General features: G+C 37.7%; 1 protein-coding gene, 1 long non-coding RNA gene and 1 pseudogene across 2 annotated transcripts in view; 2 read left to right on the top strand and 1 right to left on the bottom strand.

Moving 5' to 3' along the window:
* Window positions 1-16,054, top strand: part of LOC103524300 (zinc finger protein ush) — a 23,171-nt gene extending 7,117 nt beyond the window's left edge. The window contains exons 4-13 of the mRNA XM_026833382.1: window positions 2,028-2,290; window positions 3,209-3,665; window positions 3,902-4,164; window positions 4,425-5,579; window positions 6,358-6,491; window positions 11,593-11,796; window positions 13,036-13,204; window positions 14,629-14,751; window positions 15,092-15,292; window positions 15,421-16,054. Coding sequence (XP_026689183.1) covers window positions 2,028-2,290; window positions 3,209-3,665; window positions 3,902-4,164; window positions 4,425-5,579; window positions 6,358-6,491; window positions 11,593-11,796; window positions 13,036-13,204; window positions 14,629-14,751; window positions 15,092-15,292; window positions 15,421-15,996 — 3,545 coding nt within the window. The 3' untranslated portion in view covers window positions 15,997-16,054. The remainder of the gene's footprint in view (window positions 1-2,027; window positions 2,291-3,208; window positions 3,666-3,901; window positions 4,165-4,424; window positions 5,580-6,357; window positions 6,492-11,592; window positions 11,797-13,035; window positions 13,205-14,628; window positions 14,752-15,091; window positions 15,293-15,420) is intronic.
* LOC113473907 lies at window positions 9,388-10,157 on the bottom strand. Its single transcript, XR_003395701.1, has 2 exons — window positions 9,678-10,157; window positions 9,388-9,550 (listed from the first exon to the last, which is right to left on the bottom strand). It is a non-coding gene; the product is annotated as an uncharacterized LOC113473907 (long non-coding RNA).
* LOC113473908 lies at window positions 11,950-12,068 on the top strand (annotated as a pseudogene).
* Window positions 16,055-19,601: the final 3,547 nt, after the last annotated feature.

The following is a 19,601-nucleotide window of genomic DNA, read 5'->3' as shown; positions in this document are numbered from 1 at the left end:
ACTTGAATATCTTTCTATCCTTTGTAACAGTTAAATCCTTGTAATCTTATAATCTCAAGGGACACGGGGCAAGGGAACAAGGGGCTCAAGAAAAAGGGGCTACAAGGAAACAAGGGGCTCAAGAAAAGAGGGGCGCCAGTTTCAAAATTTCTCGTGAAGCAATGTGTGAGCCTTAGTGCTGATAAAAACTTTTCATTCTTGTTTCGTTTTATACCATACCTACCTCTTTATTTCGAGCTGTTGATATTTTTTTTTTAGTTTGTTTGTAGATCTTTCATAATTCAGATCGCGGTGCCGTTTAAACTTTTCACTGTCGGCAATTTAAAAGCAAGAATAAAATTTGGAAACAAATTGACAAAAATTTTGATTTTTTAAAAAAAATTTCCTCAATTTTTAGTATTTTTTTAAAAAATATTTTTATGGTTTTCATATTTTTTTAATATACCTAATTTTTTGTTATTGAATATTGTTGTGTTCTCTTGTACGTAAATTATTACTTTTCAAGTGGATTTCGAGTGATTGTCCTTATCTTTGTTAGGAAGTCAAAGAGTTCTTTGGTGTAGAGTTAGTTTGCAAGTTTTTGATCTTTTGAATTGTCTAGTGGAATCAGTGATATCAAGTTATAATATTTGATCAATTTTAACCATCGTGTATTTCAAAATCAAGTGAAGTGTTTGTTGTTTTGTTCACGGAAGTTCCTGGATTGACAACTTGTTAAACACCCTGTTGTACACCATGTGGATTGACATCTGATTTGTGGAACATCTTGTGACTGTCCGCGGGTAATTGGCCAGTTATCATTCATGTATATTATGCAACCACTCGATGACGTCCAATGTGGTGAGATAATTATTTTCATGTATTTTATGTACTATTATATGTTTTATTATTTATTTTCATATATTTTATGTGCCATTATGTACCTAACCGCACGCAATACACCGTCCGCCCGAAGCGCTTCTCCCCGTCAAAGTCCTACTCGGTCGGTTAGAAGTGGATCTGAGGGAAAGGTGTCAGTAAAGACGGAGCGAATGGTGAGCCCTAAGACACCTATCATACCAAGGGAGAGAGAAAATGGAGATAAGGGGTTTTTGTAATGAAGAATAGGAATATGGGAACGAGAGAGTGAGAGAGTAGACAGGAGAAAACATACAGGATGGAATCTATCAATGAAAAATTTGTGCTCGTTGATAAAATATTCTCTGGAACGGAATCGCCCCTTGTAGACTAGTCTGGAAACAATAAGTCCAGCTTTCCTTGCTTGAAGACATCCCTAACAACATTTTTGGTTGGGTAATTGTTGGCCTTATGATATACGAGTATTGTACGTTATACCTACTAACAATTAGCCAACCATCGATGTTGTTAGGGATATATAGGATTGTAAATTTGATTTTTTTTTTTGATTACCCAGCTAACCTATACCAAGAAGACGCAAAAGAGAATAGAATTGGAGCGTTCGGCAAGTCTTCTGACTAACCCCATTAGGGCATTTATTTACTGTACCAGGTCAATACTACGAGTGAATCGTTGGAATCAATTGTATCTACCCTCGGTCATACTACCCAATGGATCACAACAAAAGGAGCTTCAACGGAATTCACAGTCTGGCATCATATTTTTTACACTGATGATGCCAGCAATGGTGAAACATGTCTGTATAAATAAACAATAAAAAACCCCTCCCCCAACTGTAAAGAGTAAAAGCTATTTGTGTTCTTCTTTTAAAAGATGAGTGAAACATGTCTGTATAAATAAACAATAAAAAACCCCTCCCCCAACTGTGAAGAGTAAAAGCTATTTGTGTTCTTCTTTTAAAAGATGTATCTTCACAAAGTCACGTCAGAATCTATCACTAGTTAATTTTGGTCATTCAAAGGAAAACCTCAATCAGCCCTAGGGTGATCGCTTTGGGTCTGTTATTTAGTTTTGACTACAAAATATTACGAGTGGATGCCCTTCGCACTTAACCTTTGCTAATCCTTTACGACGTTATGGTCACTAAGATCTTTCTTTCTCTTCCACAGAAGGAGGTGACAGTGACGCGGAGGAGAGTACCACACCGATCAAACCTCCTCACACCCCATCAGGGGAAGACACCCCCAGTGGCGGAGATGGAACCCGTAGCCCGCGTATAGGCAAGGCTCACCGGTGCCCTCACTGTTCTTACAGCGCTGACAAGAAAGTCAGCCTGAACCGGCACATGAGAATGCATTCCGCCTCTCCCCCCACCATAGCAACCGGCCCTGGTCCTATCCCTCAGAATAGCAACTCGTCCGATGTCGAATCGGTAAGTTTTTAGTTTCTAATAATTCAAGTTGACCCACCATAGCAACCGGCCCTGGTCCTATCCCTCAGAATAGCAACTCGTCCGATGTCGAATCGGTAAGTTTTTAGTTTCTAATAATCCTTATATTGGGAATAAAGGGAGAACGGGCTCTAGTCTTGATTTTAAATCATTACATGAAAGTAAAATCAAAATATAGGTACTGTATACTGTATGTACATAAGTATGTAATGCTAACTAAGGTCTTCATGTAATGCTAAAATGCTAACGAAAACCATTTTTAGTCCGTCCTTCCTTTATTATTACAACAGTAATGAAAAGGTATAAGGGACGGACTATTGTATTCGCTTCGGTGTCGTCTGTGTGTCTGTCTGTCAGTCAACAAATGAGGTAGGTACATAGGTACTGATTTTCTCTAATCACTACGGGCTAAAAAATTCCCGGAGGGACGGACCCTGCTTGTTACTTATTCCAAGTGGTGTAGCTGTAGTGGTCCTAGTGGATAATTTGGTGGACCTAGACCTAGGCTAGTGATTTTCCAAGTCATAAGATTGAGGGGTGTATTATTTGGGGAACCACACCAGTGGCAATCATTTTCCTGACACAATTGAAATTCATTTATTAAAGCACATAGGTACTGTATACTGTATGTACATAAGTATGTAATGCTAACTAAGGTCTTCATGTAATGCTAAAATGCTAACGAAAACCATTTTTACTTATTCCAAGTGGTGTAGCTGTAGTGGATAACTTGGTGGACCTAGACCTAGGCTAGTGATTTTCCAAGTCATAAGATTGAGGGGTGTATTATTTGGGGAACCACACCAGTGGCAATCATTCTCCTGACACAAATGAAATTCATTTATTAAAGTATAAAAAGGTCTATTACTTTCTATCTAATTAAATTCACCTTCTTTCCAGGACATCTCCTCTCGCCACCTGGTCGATCGCTACTGTACCGACTGTGATATCCGATTCTCTTCTCTCAAAACGTTCCGCGCCCACAAGCTCCACTACTGCAGCACGCGGCACGTCATCAAAAACGTCATAGGCAAACCGCCCTCCTCTCCAACGTCCCCCACAGAGGCTAAACTCTCCCCTGGCGGTCCAGGCCCGTCTGAACCTTCCCAACCTTTCCTAGCGCTTCCCACCAATCCCATCTTGATAGTCCCCTATTCGCTGTTTCAAAATGCGTCCATTCTGTCGGGCCCCGTCACCATGGGCTTGCCCTCGCAGGATATGGCATGTCTTCTACTACCCGACGGAACCCTGCAACCGATGGCGCAGGGGATTTTGAATTCTAGTGCTCCTGGCAGTGCATCGTCCACTCAGAACAAACAGAGGATAGCAACGCCTTCCGATGTTTCACAACAGGTTGGTTTTTCTTCCATCTACGAGGCTCGTTTTAATTATATATATTTCAAAGGAAACCTTAATGTGTTAGAATTTGTTAGAAAAGACATTTGAAGATTAGAAAGATCTGTTTGAAAGTTCTATTCAAGCAGATCTTTCTAATTCTCTTCATTTATACGGTATGGGTTATTAATTACCTATGTTGGTTTGTTTGTCCTCGTTTTAATGACAAAGTTAATGAACTCTCCCCTGGCGGTCCAGGCCCGTCTGAACCTTCCCAACCTTTCCTAGCGCTTCCCACCAATCCCATCTTGATAGTCCCCTATTCACTGTTTCAAAATGCGTCCATTCTGTCGGGCCCCGTCACCATGGGCCTGCCCTCGCAGGATATGGCGTGTCTTCTACTACCCGACGGAACCCTGCAACCGATGGCGCAGGGGATTTTGAATTCTAGTGCTCCTGGCAGTGCACCGTCCATACAGAACAAACAGAGGATAGCAACGCCTTCCGATGTTTCACAACAGGTTGGTTTTTCTTCCATCTAGGAGGCTCGTTTTAATTATATATATTTCAAAGGAAACCTTAATGTGTTAGAAAAGACATTTGAAGATTAGAAAGATCTGTTTGAAAGTTCTATTCAAGCAGATCTTTCTAATTCTCTTTATTTATACGGTATGGGTTATTAATTACCTATGTTGGTTTGTTTGTCCTCATTTTAATGACAAAGTTAATATTAATACTATTATGTTAACAACGTACGAAATCATCTTTCGTTTTATTTCAGGCTCCAAAGGAAGTATCCCCGAACAGCGAACCTCAGGCAACAAACATGTCCAGTAAACCTTCTAGTAACAATGGTCATCATCCTATCAAGTCTTCAAACATGAGGAATGGGACACCTGGTCCTCTAGATCTTACAACTCATAGGTCTGGTGTTGAAGCCGGTGACATGTGTGAGGATGAGAAGGAAAATCGCCGCAGCGTTGAAAACCACTCCGTGGAAACTGAGGACATTGTGTGTGCCCCTTCTATTCCTTTACTTCTATCTACCTCATCCACCTGCTCCTCCCCCTCCCCTGCACCCATCTCTCCTTGCTCCAACTCTTCACAAAAACGAGAAGGACAAAGTAATAGTTCCAGTCCTAGGTCAGGAACTTCTCCACCTGCTAAACTACGTCGTCCTTACAATCATATGAAGATGAAAGAAGTGGAGGTGAAAAGGCGAAGAATGGATTCGGGATCTCTCAGTCAGCCTGGGTTTGCACCTGTGGGGTTTGACGTTCCTAATCTATTCCTTGCCGCTGTGGCTGCCCAACAAGATCTCAAATCTGACCTCCCTTTCCCACCTGAGTTACTGCCCCACCTGGCTGCCTCTGTTTCTCCTCGACTCAGTTTGCCAAAGAACGCCAAACTGCCTCCAGGCCTTCTACCTGGACTGCAGAATTTATTACCACGGGGCGGCGCAGAAATCGTAAACCCTGCCACCCTCCTGCCCATGTTGAATCCTGAACTTGCACTTCGAATCTCAGCGGGAGAGTTACCCAATGTTTCTCAAACGCCGCCTCTTGTGGTGAAACAGGGTGTGTCCAAATGTCAAGAGTGTAACATTGTGTTCTGTAAGTTGGAAAACTACTTGGCTCATAAGAAACATTACTGTTCCGCCCGGCAGAGTGCCGAGTCCTCAGTCAAGGAAGAATCGCAACCTCCAACCTCACAAATGAAGCCTAGTCCGTCCCCACCTTCCCCGGCCACTTCTGTGAGTCCAAAACCCACCACTCCGCACCTCCAGTTCATCTGCACAGCATGTGGAGTCAAGTTCATGTCCTATGATAGTCTCACAGCACATCAGACGTACTACTGCAACAAGAAACCCATCGTCCCATCTTCCAGCTCACAAGACGGAAGTGACAAGTCAAACCGAAAAAGTCCCAAGTTCAAGGTAAGTTTGAAAATTTATCATAGATATCAGACGACACCGAGGCGAATACAATAGTCCGTCCCTTATACCTTTTTATTACTATTGTAATAATAAAGGAAGGACGGACTAAAAAGGCACACACACGATCTCTCGAACCGCTCTATATCAACACTCGGGTGAATGGTGGGTTTATTAAAAGCGGAATCTGCAAAAGTTCATTTTAATTAAATTTCGTGCACACTTAGGTAGGTATACGAAAACTTTCCGTCGTATTGAATATTAATTTACGAACGAAAAAAGTCATTAAAAATTCATTAAACCTGGCGACATGTTTGGGTAACTGGTAACAACGAGGAAGGATGAAAAGGGAGGGGGAATAAAAATAATAAAGTAAAAAGAAAAATTAAAAGGTGGCTGATCTAGTGACCTAAAACGGCGAAGTTCTTGAGAAGAACAGGACATTTTGACCTATTTAGCAGTCCATTATTTTGATTTAAAAATTTTTATTATGTTCAACTCGATTTGTTTGTCTTCACCCTAACTGTCGAAAAGTTTGTCCAAATTCAATGTAGGTAATTTGGTAAAAATATTCGAACTCTGAGGCAGGACTTGTTCAAACTCCTTCAATTAAATAAATAGTCAGCTCCAATGGCGTAGTGGTCGACAGATATCTATTTAAAAAAGGAAAAAAAAAAAAAAAAAAAAAAAAATACTTAGTAGGTAGGTATTTTTCCTCACAAAAGCTCGAGGAAGAGAGCTCCCAATAAAACTATTTTAACTTTTCCGAAACTTCAATTAGAACTTCGGATTAGAAGAGATTTCAAAGGAGAGAAAATTGGACATGGCAAGTGTGTTGTGGAAGGAATACTGTTTGAAATCTTCAATCCATGGACTCCGCTATACAGTGGAACCCAAGAGACCGTTGTACGAAAGGTAAGTACAAAGTTAAACAATCTGAGGTAGGTCTGAATTAATATTTACTCGTATATAGGTACCTACGTTTCTCAACTTACCTCCGTCTGGTAATCAGGAAGGCGTCGGCATCGGTTCAATTCCCGTTTCCGAAAGTGTATATATATATATATCTAAAAAAAAAGAAAAAAATCATCAAAGGAGTGAAAGAGTGAAGAATATCAGTTTTTACTGTGAATGTCGTAGGACTTCGAATAAGAACAGCAAAATTGCGTTAGCAATATTTCTACGACACTAAAATGTTTCAGTTACCTGACTTGAATCCACAATGAGTAAGAATATTTATGTACCTACGTATGTACGTATTTAGCGTAGGGAAATTTGATCTATGTAGCATTTTAATTAATATTTTTACTCTCCTTCATCCCAGAATTCAAAAAGGCACACAGACGATCTCCCGAACCCCTCTATATCAACACTCGGGTGAATGGTGGGTTTATTAAAAGCGGAATCTGCAAAAGTTCATTTTAATTAAATTTCGTGCACACTTAGGTAGGTAGTTATACGAAAACTTTCCGTCGTATTGAATATTAATTTACGAACGAAAAAAGTCATTAAAAATTCATTAAACCTGGCGACATGTTTGGGTAACTGGTAACAACGAGGAAGGATGAAAAGGAAGGGGGAATAAAAATAATAAATAAAAATTATGAAGTAAAAAGAAAAGGAGGAGGGATTTTGTTATTCCTTCAACAGTAAAACTGCAGAGAGAAACAATATCAGGTCAGTAAAGAAGAAGGATGAAAAGAAGAAGAAGAAGAAGAGTAAAAAAGAGGACGAAAAACTTGGGGTCCAAACAGAAAAAGAAGACAAATGATTAGGAGGAGAAGAAGAAGAAGAAGAAGAAGAAGAAGAAGAAGAAGAAGAAGAAGAAGAAAAAGGAGAGAACAAAAGCAGGAGGAGGAGGAGGAGGAGGAGGAGAAGAAGCGGAATACGAATAATAAGACAAAGAAAATGAAGAATAAGACAGGGGAGAAGGAGAAGAAGAAGGAGGATGAGGTATACTTTCAATTCCCTATAGCTCACAAGTAATGTATGTACATATGTAGGTAAAGATGTTAAACTTGGGAATGTTGCCAGCATTTTGGGCTCTTTACTCTGCAAAAAGACGTTCTGAAAACTTCATTTTTCTCTTCACTTTCTGTAGAACCCGCATCAGTAACTATAGTGCTTTGTGAATCCCACTGATGCAGTTAGGGCTGAGGAAGAGTCGAAGCTATTACGACCGTAAACAAGATTGTTCTTTGTCGCTGGTTAGACTAACAGGAATACATGGGCTTTCGTAGAGTCTAACCAGCGACAAAGATTATGAATCTTCAACAGGTCCCGCGATGCCCAATTTCATTAAAACCTTGATTTGTGGTTTACAAGTAAGTAGAATTTTTTGGAACAAAGCTGCGTTTGAGCTTTAGCCCCAAATATTACGTCAAGATAAAAAAGATTCAAATTGAGTCATCTGTATAACCAATTTCATTAAAACCTTGATTTGTGGTTTACAAGTAAGTAGAATTTTTTGGAACAAAGCTGCGTTTGAGCTTTAGCCCCAAATATTTCGTCAAGATAAAAAAGATTCAAATTGAGTCATCTGTATACTTACAAAAATGTTGTAATTGTACGCCTTAAAGCTACAAATTTTAACAATTAATTTTTGATAACGGTAATCATTCTGCTCGTTACCTGTGTATACTTGCGTCCCGTGTGGGATTCGATTCAGTTCCGCGAGCACATTAGAAGCCCACCAGACCTACTATTGTTCCCACCGAGCCCAGAAAAATAAAGGTAGGTAATCTTAATATGATCAAGTTAATTTTAAAAGAAGAACACAAAAAGCTTTTACTCTTCACAGTTGGGGGAGGGGTGCTAGGTAACCTACATTTTATTTTCAATGATAGCGTCTGTGACAATATTATTAAATATTTTTAAACCTAAATAATATGAATTGAATTTAATTTTTACTCATTATAATTCTTATGTATGAAACTAGTCGTTTTCAATATTTTACTTAGATATTGTAATTTGTAGATAGTAAAAAATAGGATCTTATCATCTTATTTATCCATGTAAAGTAGGTGATTCAATTTAATAAGAGAGTAAGGTTTTAAACACTATGGCTTCTCCTTGCCATACTATTTGAGAAGGTCTATGAAAGAATAGCCATTTTATTTACCTACTGTTTTTTATTTGAAAAATGGCTCTTTTTTCACCAATACAATTACCTCTAATTTACATAAAGCGTCCATTCGTGTCCCTAAATCCCCGAGCAGATTGGTCAATTTTTTGGAAATTTCCCCCGGGGAACAACTCGGAATTCCCTCCCTGCCCTGCATCAAATAGAAAATTCCCTCTCTCCTTAACGACAAATAGGGAAATTTCCCCTCTTCCGCACAACACCACTAGAAAGTCAACTCTCTTCCCAACACCAACAACACTAGAAAATTCCCTCCCTCTACCCGCAATAAATAGGGTCTGCTCGTTAAAAGCTCAGAAGGTATGGATTATGCCTCTATTCAATTTATTTTTACCTAGGTAATTAGGAGCTAGGTAACCTACATTTTATTTTCAATGATAGCGTCTGTGACAATATTATTAAATATTTTTAAACCTAAATAATATGAATTGAATTTGATTTTTACTCATTATAATTCTTATGTATGAAACTAGTCGTTTTCAATATTTTACTTAGATTTTGTAATTTGTAGATAGTAAAAAATAGGATCTTATCATTTTACTTATCCATGTAAACTAGGTGATTCAACTTAATAAGAGAGTAAGGTTTTTAACACTATGGCTTCTCCTTGCCATAATATTTGAGAAGGTCTATGAAAGAATAGCCATTTTATTTACCTACTGTTTTTTATTTGAAAAATGGCTCTTTTTTCACAGACCTCACTTGTTTGTTTATGTTTGTATATTTACCCTCATGTGCAATGTCCTGTTCATTTGAATTTTACTTACTTCATTATCCTTCCCACCATTTATTTTGTATTATCCCATCAGCTGTTTGTTTTCAAGCCTTTTACCTTTTGGATAGTGGTGAAATGGAATAAAATTCAAATGAACATAATTATAATTTTGTTATGATTGTGATTTTTCCCCCGTTCAGTTTGATGATATTTTCTTCTTTAGTTTTGTTTTCAAGCCTTTTACCTTTTGGATAGTGGTGAAATGGAATAAAATTCAAATGAACATAATTATAATTTTGTTATGATTGTGATTTCCCCCCCGTTTAGTTTGATGATATTTTCTTCTTTAGTTGATTTCAAAAAGTCCATGTTAATACCTAGAATATTTTGAAATTATACATGAATATACCAGGAATTTTAACTCTATAAATCCTATTTATTATTATATTTACCATGTTTAATGTAAATAAGTTTCAACATAATATAAATTATTATGACTTATTTATTGTATTATGTTTATGTTATTGCAGTACTCTACTAGTACTGATGTAGTATACCTTATAGGTCTTTTGCGAAATTTTGAATTTGATTTTTTAAATACCTAAGGATAGTTGACGATGAAGGATTGTAATAGGAGGGTATGTTAAATTGGTGTCTCAACTGACACCAAAATTTTACTGAAAGAAAATAAGTAAAATACCGAAAGAAATTGAATATTTTAAAAAAAAAAAAAATATATATATATTGTGTTGTTATTTACCTATTTTGAAGATTTTAGTTCTTCTTCGATCACTGAAGTTAATATCTACTTTGAATTTATACTCTAGCTCCCCATGAATCATTGAAGTTATGTAGCGTTGCCCATGGTTGGTAAGCTGGTACATATATGGGTGGGTGATCATCTCGGCAATCGCATGCTGCTGGCTTTTCCCGGCCCCACTCAGACTAGGTGAGGCTTGTAGTCACTGAATGGAAGATATAACTTCGTCTCTATAGTGTGTCCAGATCAATAAGACAGCAAAAAATAGGCATTGTTGCCAAACATGTCAGATGTGCAATGGTAGAGAATCTCTAAAAGGGGAAGCTATATTGCACAGTACTTCCTCCGACAGTGAAACAAAGTCAGGTAAGGCGATATCCACCTTACCTGTTCTGGAATTCTCCTGTGTATACTTGCGTCCCGTGTGGGATTCGATTCAGTTCCGCGAGCACATTAGAAGCCCACCAGACCTACTATTGTTCCCACCGAGTCCAGAAAAATAAAGGTAATCTTAATATGATCTAGTTAATTTTAAAAGAAGAACACAAATAGCTTTTACTCTTCACAGTTGGGGGAGGGAAACTCGATTTGTTTGTCTTCACCCTAACTGTCGAAAAGTTTGTCCAAATTCAATGTAGGTAATTTGGTAAAAATATTCGAACTCTGAGCCAGGACTTGTTCAAACTCCTTCAATTAAATAAATAATCAGCTCCAATGACGTAGTGGTCACTGCGCTCGCCTTGCACGCGGGAGACCCTGGTTCAATTCCCGGCGGGGTCAAGAAATTTGTATCATCCAAATGATTGATTCCGTGATCGGCTGTTGCGGGGCCCACTCAGCGTCGTGAGGAAAATGAGTAGCTATGACGTATAAATGCGCATAGCGACCGGTGCCAGCATGGTAGGTAAACATTGCATTTTAGGATTATTGAGATATTGGGAAAATCCTACAATGCTGCAGTGAGTACCAAAGTTGTGACATAATAACACAAAGAAACTGCATTTACATTACATTTACAATTTATTAAATAAAATAAATTTCTAAATGGACGGTTCAGTCAACATCGATAGATGTCGATCGACGAGGTGAAGAGATGAACCTACTACATGAACCTGTTGTCGTCCTAGTCGACAGTGTGGACTGTGGACTGGATTATTGAGATATTGGGAAAATCCTACAATGCTGCAGTGAGCACCAAAGTTGTGATATAATAACACAAAGAAACTGCATTTACTTTACATTTACAATTAAATAAATAAATTTCTAAATGGACGGTTCAGTCGACATCGATAGATGTCGATCGACGAGGTGAAGAGATGAACCTACTACATGAACCTGTTGTCGTCCTAGTCGACTGTGTGGACTGTGGACACAGTTTTATCAACCTTCTCATTTGCAGACTCATCTGGACAGTTCTGCTGATCATGGCTGCCTCCTTCGTTCTCTACCAGCACTGGGAATCTTGGACGTTCTTCTCCAACAGTCCCACTCAGATTGTAGTAGACAATCCGCGCTATCCACTGGAGAAAGTGGACTACCCTGCGGTCACTGTGTGTCCCATCAACAAGAGCTTGTATTCCAAGGTGCTTGCTGTCATGGCAGAGTAAGTTTTGAGAGACTAGCGGCACTCAGATTGTAGTAGACAATCCGCGCTATCCACTGGAGAAAGTGGACTACCCTGCGGTCACTGTGTGTCCCATCAACAAGAGCTTGTACTCCAAGGTGCTTGCTGTCATGGCAGAGTAAGTTTTGAGAGACTAGCGGCGATAGCACGTTGAATGCAACAGTTCCGCATAGATCACTGAAGTTAAGCAACGTTGCGTGTGGTTAGTACCTGGATGGGTGACCATCTGAGGAATCCACATGCTGCTGGGTTCCCGACTCCACTCAGGCTGGGTGAGGTTAAATTGAGGAGGCGGGTAGTTTGCCGCCAAATGGTGGGTAAAACCCGTCACGAGAAGACCAAAGTTGTTAAAAGTGACACCCCCGTCTGTAAATTAGCGGTTATTCAATGACAAGTACCCGCTTTCAAAAAGGAATGCCCTACTTTGAAAAAATGGGTCAATATATTTTCCCTTTAATTATTCCCCGTCATAAACCCATTGCAGCCTCATTCATCTTCCTACGAGGAGACAAAATTTCACAGAAATATGTAAATAGGTCCCGACTCCACTCAGGCTGGGTGAGGTTAAATTGAGGAGGCGGGTAGTTTGCCGCCAAATGGTGGGTAAAACCCGTCACGAGAAGACCTAAGTTGTTAAAAGTGACACCCCCGTCTGTAAATTAGCAGTTATTCAATGACGATTACCCGCTTTCAAAAAGGAATGCCCTACTTGGAAAAAAAATGGGTCAATATATTTTCCCTTTAATTTTTCCCCGTCATATACACATTGCAGCTTACTTCATCTTCCTACGAGGAGACAAAATTTCACAGAAATATGTAAATAGGCACATTAAAAACTGTACATGCAGCATGAATGTACATGGAACGCTGGTAATACAATTACCTCTAATTTACATAAAGCGTCCATTCGTGTCCCTAAATCCCCGAGCAGATTGGTCAATTTTTTGGAAATTTCCCCCGCGGAACAACTCGGAATTCCCTCCCTGCCCTGCAACAAATAGAAAATTCCCTCTCTCTTTAACGACAACTAGGGAAATTTCCCCTCTTCCGCACAACACCACTAGAAAGTCAACTCTCTTCCCAACACCAACAACAGTACAACACTAGAAAATTCCCTCCCTCTACCCGCAATAAATAGTCAAACAACGGGAATTCCAATCCCCCCTCAACCGTGGGTAAATTCCCCTCGCAAGCTTTTTCGACCGTGTTTGCTTTCAGAATGTTTGGCAACGTTACAGAACCCGACAAGGAGAAATTTCTCAACACCATGCTGGCGCTCTCCCTGACTGGTTATCCCTACTATAATTACCCCCTGGAATTTGCGGCCAGTGTGAACTATTCCCTGTTCTATTTGAACCCGGAGGACATTGAGAACGTTATGAAGAAGGTAGGTATGAAGGAGAATGAAGAATAAGAGGAGGAGGAGGAGGAGGAGGAGGAGGAGGAGGAGAAATAATAAAATAGAAAGTAAAAATATAGGTGTGAAGAAGAAAGGGGAAGAACATGAAACTCCAATCACCACCCAACATTACAAAGTAGGTAATACTAGTAAGCACCCTTTTACAAACTTCTCAGAAATCTTAATTTGGGGTCTTCAAAAATGTGCCCTCCTTCAAGTTTAGTATGTAGGTAGGAAGATCTGCCGCAGTGGAAAATTAATAATAATAATAAAATAGAAAGTAATAATATAGGAGTGAAGAAGAAAGGGGAAGAACATGAAACTCCAATCACCACCCAACATTACAAAGTAATACTAGTAAGCACCCTTTACAAACTTCTCAGAAATCTTACTTTGGGGTCTTCAAAAATGTGCCTTCCTTCATGTTTAGTATGTAGGTAGGAAGATCTGCCGCAGTAGAAAAAAAGGTAACCTATTTTGAGCTTTTTTTTGTCATAAATGTCATAATATTATGTTTGACGTAAATAATAAATGAGACACAAACTTCTTAATAACTAGCTTGTTTGAAAAAATAAAGAATTTAGAAACGGCTGTCTTTCTCCTATCCCGTCTTCTTTTTCTCTTCAGGACAAAAGTTACGCTTCCCTCTATCAAACTTCTTAAAGGAAAAAAAAATCTTTTGCGGGTTGAGTGAACTTTGAGAACACACAAAACCTTCTTTCAAAGGGTTTCTAATTTACCAAAGCCTTGCTTTTACTAATAACCGCAATTCAATACAGAATCATCTCTTTTTATCTCTTTTCTTCATTTTATCTCTTCATAAACCTACTTCCTCTTTGTTTTATTTCACTTTTCCTCTTTGCATACTTCATCATCAACTTTCTCATTTCTCTCCCAACACTTTTTCTTTGTCTAACTCACATTTTAATCTAAATAATGCGTTTTTCTTTGGTGTTATTTTTATTCAAATTTCTTTACTCTGACTTTTCAGTCTTTTTGAGATATTTTTTTCTTTTGTTTAATAATATTTTAATGTTTTGTTGTAAAGTGTAAAAAAAACACAGGAAATGATTTCTTTTCTTCTTTCCATGTTTTTTCTCAAGTTTCAAGTTTCTGTAGCCTGTTGTGTAAGCCTAACTGCAACAATCTTGAATGTTTTTAATTTTAAATAAATAATACATGAGAAGGTTCTTGAGAAAAACAATTTAAGTACATTGGTACATTTACCAAACTGTCACAATTAGTAAATTTGCTGAAACAACGGATTCGATTCTGTTCCGCGGCGAACATTATCCTCAATAGACCAGGTTCTCTCTCGGAACAACTGTCTTTTTTCTATCTTGGCCTCCTTCTCTCTTTCATTTCGGGACGCCAGAACGCTTAATGTCATGATTTTACATTGCAAAAGGAAGACTGATTATTTCTTTAGGAATAGTAACTTTGCCCTTTACTACTGCAACAAGAAACCCATCGTCCCATCTTCCAGCTCACAAGACGGAAGTGACAAGTCAAACCGAAAAAGTCCCAAGTTCAAGGTAAGTTTGAAAATTTATCATAGATATTTTTAGTGGGTAGGTGTAGGTAAACATGTCACAATGTGTGCTAAAAATAAAGGATATTTCATAGTTATAGATACATTTGTGTTCCTTCCTGAAAAAAAGCTATTTTTCCTATTTGTTTTCTTTCTCGCAAAAAATCATAGATATTTTTAGTGGGTAGGTGTAGGTAAACATGTCACAATGTGTGCTAAAAATAAAGGATATTTCATAGTTATAGATACATTTCTGTTCCTTCCTGAAAAAAAGCTGTTTTTCCTATTTGTTTTCTTTCTCGCAAAAGAGGCATCACTAAATTATCTTTGTTCTCCGTTTTCAGCAAGAGCTACCGGGAGTTGGCTGGAAGTGTCCGTGTTGCAATGTGATCAGTACATCGACGTGCGCTGCTCAGAAACACATGGAGTCTCACAAGAACGTCAAGGCTTTCCTCTGTAAGATCTGTAGCTACAAGGGCAACACACTACGGGGAATGAGGACACATATTCGGATGCACTTTGAAACGCGCTCCGCAGATGTTGTGGTAAGTTTTGATTGGCTTTTTAAAAAGATCCTTGAAATAGAAAGCTATGAATAGAAGTTCCAAGTATCCTAAAGTAATAAGTACTGAATGATCTGATCGTACTAAGTTTTCTTGTTGTTTCTTTACAGGAAGACAACTTCATCACCTGTCTCTTAGATGATCCTGCTGTCAACAATAACAATGAATGTACCGATATCTCCAAGCCAAGTCTTCGCCAATCTATCGGGGAAAACCTCAACAACAACGACATCGACATGCCACCAGAATCCATCAATGTGAATGGTATCATTCGAAGCAACAAGAAAAAATTCGACGATGTAACACTTGACGATGAGGAGCGTCGAGTAGAAAACAACATCAAGAAAGAAGTCATAGATGCTGAAGAATACATTGATGTTGACGAAGATAGTGATTGTCATGTAGAGAACAATTGTAAGTTGAATCCCTCAAGTCCCAATGTAGAAAATACTCTGGATTTGACTCGAAGCAATTCGGAATCTCATGTGAAATTTGAACCCGATGTTGTAGCACGATTACAAAACGAAGTAAGCGTTAAGAAGGAAAATCTAGGCCCCGAAAACGTCCGAATGGAGGCGGAAAGCGACGAACAGTCGCGATATTGTACGACTTGTGATATTACTTTCAATTACGCCAGTAGTTTGATAGCGCATAAGAAATTTTACTGTCCAAAGTTAAAAGTTTAATCATTTTGACTGATTGTAACATGCTTTCATCTTTTATTTTAAAGGTTACACTACCACATCCATGCTATGCTGAGGATATGTTTGATTGCCGTTACCAAGGTCAAGAAATTTGTATCATCCAAATGATTGATTCCGTGACTGGCTGTTGCGGGGCCCACTCAGTCTCGTGAGGAAAAAGAGTAGCTATGACGTATAAATGCGCATAGCGACCGGTGCCAGCATGGTAGGTAAACACCCAGTCGATTTGGTTTTTCTCCCCCCCCCAAAAAAAAAAAAAAAAAAAAAAAAAAAAAAAAAAAAAAAAAACGGGACACGATGAACAAGGTATTTCTCGGAAAAAAAAACCTGTCTGCTCTTTGTATAGCTTTTGTCTGCGTTGACTTGCATTGTTTTATTCATTCTTTTTACATCATTAATGGTCTATTTCCTTTCTTGTAGGTGATACCTATTACCTACATTATGCTGGAAAAGACATGGAATTGATGGCAATTATTTTACTAGAACAATACTGTACCTACTTCAGACAACAGACAACTATTGGAACGGAGAGAGAGAGAGAGAGAGAGAGAGAGAAAGTTGTCTAAGAGAAAATAATAGATAGAAATATTGAAGATCGTACGAAGAAAAGCGTAAATAGAAGAAAATCGAATAATGGGAAAAGAGAAAAGTTGAAAAAAAGAGAGTTACTCAAAATTTATATAAAGAAAGCAAAAGGGAAGATATACAATTTCGGTATTGTGTGTGTGTGTGTGTGTGTGTGTGTGTGTGTGTGTGTGAGAGAGAGAGAGAGAGGCGAAGAAATATGAAGACTGAGAGAGAAAAGGAGAACTAGAACGAGAAGTAAATACTTTTGCTTCACGTGGATTTTCGCTTCCGGATTTTTGTGAAACCTTGAGTGGGATAGAAAGAGTCTAATACTTCTATACGTTATGGATAACGTGTAGAATAACCATGATGTTTGCCAACCTCCGGAACGGAGACGGCACCTCAAGAAGAAGAAGAAGAAGAAGAAGAAGAAGAAGAAGAAGAAGAAGAAGAAGAAGAAGAAGAAGAAGAAGAAGAAGAAGATGAAGAAGAAGAAGAAGAAGAAGAAGAAGAAGAAACATAATTTCATCCTTCTCCTCTTTCACTCTTTAAATTGTCAAGAACAGGAAGCATAAATTTCGAAACGGTCCTTTAGCTTGCCCCTCATACACTTCTTATAACACTGCATTTTGTATTATCCCATCAGCTGTTTGTTTTCAAGCCTTTTACCTTTTGGATAGTGGTGAAATGGAATAAAATTCAAATGAACATAATTATAATTTTGTTATGATTGTGATTTCCCCCCCGTTTAGTTTGATGATATTTTCTTCTTTAGTTGATTTCAAAAAGTCCATGTTAATACCTAGAATATTTTGAAATTATACATGAATATACCAGGAATTTTAACTCTATAAATCCTATTTATTATTATATTTACCATGTTTAATGTAAATAAGTTTCAACATAATATAAATTATTATGACTTATTTATTGTATTATGTTTATGTTATTGCAGTACTCTACTAGTACTGATGTAGTATACCTTATAGGTCTTTTGCGAAATTTTGAATTTGATTTTTTAAATACCTAAGGATAGTTGACGATGAAGGATTGTAATAGGAGGGTATGTTAAATTGGTGTCTCAACTGACACCAAAATTTTACTGAAAGAAAAGAAGTAAAATACCGAAAGAAATTGAATATTAAAGAAAAATATATTGTGTTGTTATTTACCTATTTTGAAGATATTAGTTCTCCATGGATCACTGGTATTTTACTATTTATTATTATATTTGAATATTTATACTCTAGCTCCCCATGAATCACTGAAGTTATGTAGCGTTGCCCATGCATGGTTGGTAAGCTGGTAGGTGACGACAATTATTTCAGTAGCATTAAGTTTGAATCAGTTCTGTGTGGGGATGAGCATGTGTGAGGGAAAGGACCAGTAGTACGTAAATATGTAACTCATAGAATAGGAAATGGAAGAACTCACCACGCAGGTGAAGCGGAAGAAAGCCAAGAAATAAACTTATGTAACTCATAGAATAGGAAAGATAGAGAATAGGTACTCGGACGCAACTCACCACTTGCCTGTTGGTTTGAAATTTGAAACACCTCTCCCAATCTTAAAAGGATATATTTATTTCTTTGTATTTTATCTTGAAAAAGTACTTGTCACCCAGGTCCTTAAAACTACTTTCTTTTCCACATTTTGTAAACAACTAACAACTCCACTTTGAACAACCTCCTTAATAGACCAAATTGTTTTTTACGAGTATTTTAGGTATATTTGTTGCTCAAATTTGGTTTCGCGATGGTGTTCACTATCAAAGGGATTTAGAGGAGTACTTGACACTGTCAGCGAAACTTTGTGATGGTATTGTTGGCCGAATTCTGCTAGATAAATTAAATAAACATAGACCGGTACTTTCTTTCCGGTAATAATTCATATTACATATTAATGTTTTATAAGTATTTTTTTAAAAATCACTGTATTAAAAATAATTAGATAATATTGATATGACCATAGGTAGTTGATTCACCACTGTGTAAATACGGAGTAGGTATGTACCAAGGTTGAGAGCAAACCTAACCTCAAATTGCACATGTGCCAATTTGGATTTCAAACACTTGTCAATATTCGTTCACATGTAGTAACTTTACTGAAAGCCCACAAACTGCGAATCCATTTCCTACTCAGAATAACGAGGAGTAGGTATGTACCAAGGTTGAGAGCAAACCTAACCTCAAATTGCACATGTGCCAATTTGGATTTCAAACACTTGTCAATATTCGTACACATGTAGTAACTTTACTGAAAGCCCACAAACTGCGAATCCATTTCCTACTCAGAATAACGAAAAAAATCCATAAAAAGCATACATTTCTTCAGAAAAAGAAGAATTTTCAAGTGTTTCAATGAAAACACCTGATGAAGTTCTACGTTCACTTACCTTCAGAGTGTAGACTCTTTTGCCGTCTTCGCCAAGGTAGTACATTAAATACATGGTGATTAGAGGAAAGTACGCGTTTCCTTGAATAAATAAAAGTGGGTAATTTGAGGTATAAATTAAAACATTAAATACATGGTGATTAGAGGAAAGTACGCGTTTCCTTGAATAAATAAAAGTGGGTAATTTGAGGTATAAATTAAAATTTAAATTTTAAATTATTAAATTAAAAGAATTCACAACTTTGAAATTTTAACTTTTTCAAAAACGAAAAGAAAAAGAAAAGTGAACGCGAAAAGCTTGGGCTAGCTTCACCAATATGACGGTGATCGTTATGTATGAGAAGATAGCTATGTTTTAAAAAGCAGGGATTTCCAAAATGTATCACGGAGGTTTGAAAGGAGTGGACAACTGGAATTTTTGAAAGATACAAAAAAGTGAAGCCTATAAAGCCATAATCTTATGTAGTAGGGTAAGTGTACCATTTATTCGCCCACCTAAAAAACGTACCATTTATTGGCCCACCTGCCAACATTTATTTTTCTAATTTTTGTTTTTTTGACTACAATTTTTGAATAGCACTGGTTCGATAGCAGTCTTTAAGCCCTTTCTTTTGATGAAATTGGAA

This window comes from Diaphorina citri, unplaced genomic scaffold (genome assembly GCF_000475195.1).
Source record: "Diaphorina citri unplaced genomic scaffold, Diaci psyllid genome assembly version 1.1 scaffold91, whole genome shotgun sequence".
Taxonomy (NCBI): Eukaryota; Metazoa; Arthropoda; class Insecta; order Hemiptera; family Psyllidae; genus Diaphorina; species Diaphorina citri.
This window is presented reverse-complemented; position numbering and strand designations above follow the sequence as displayed.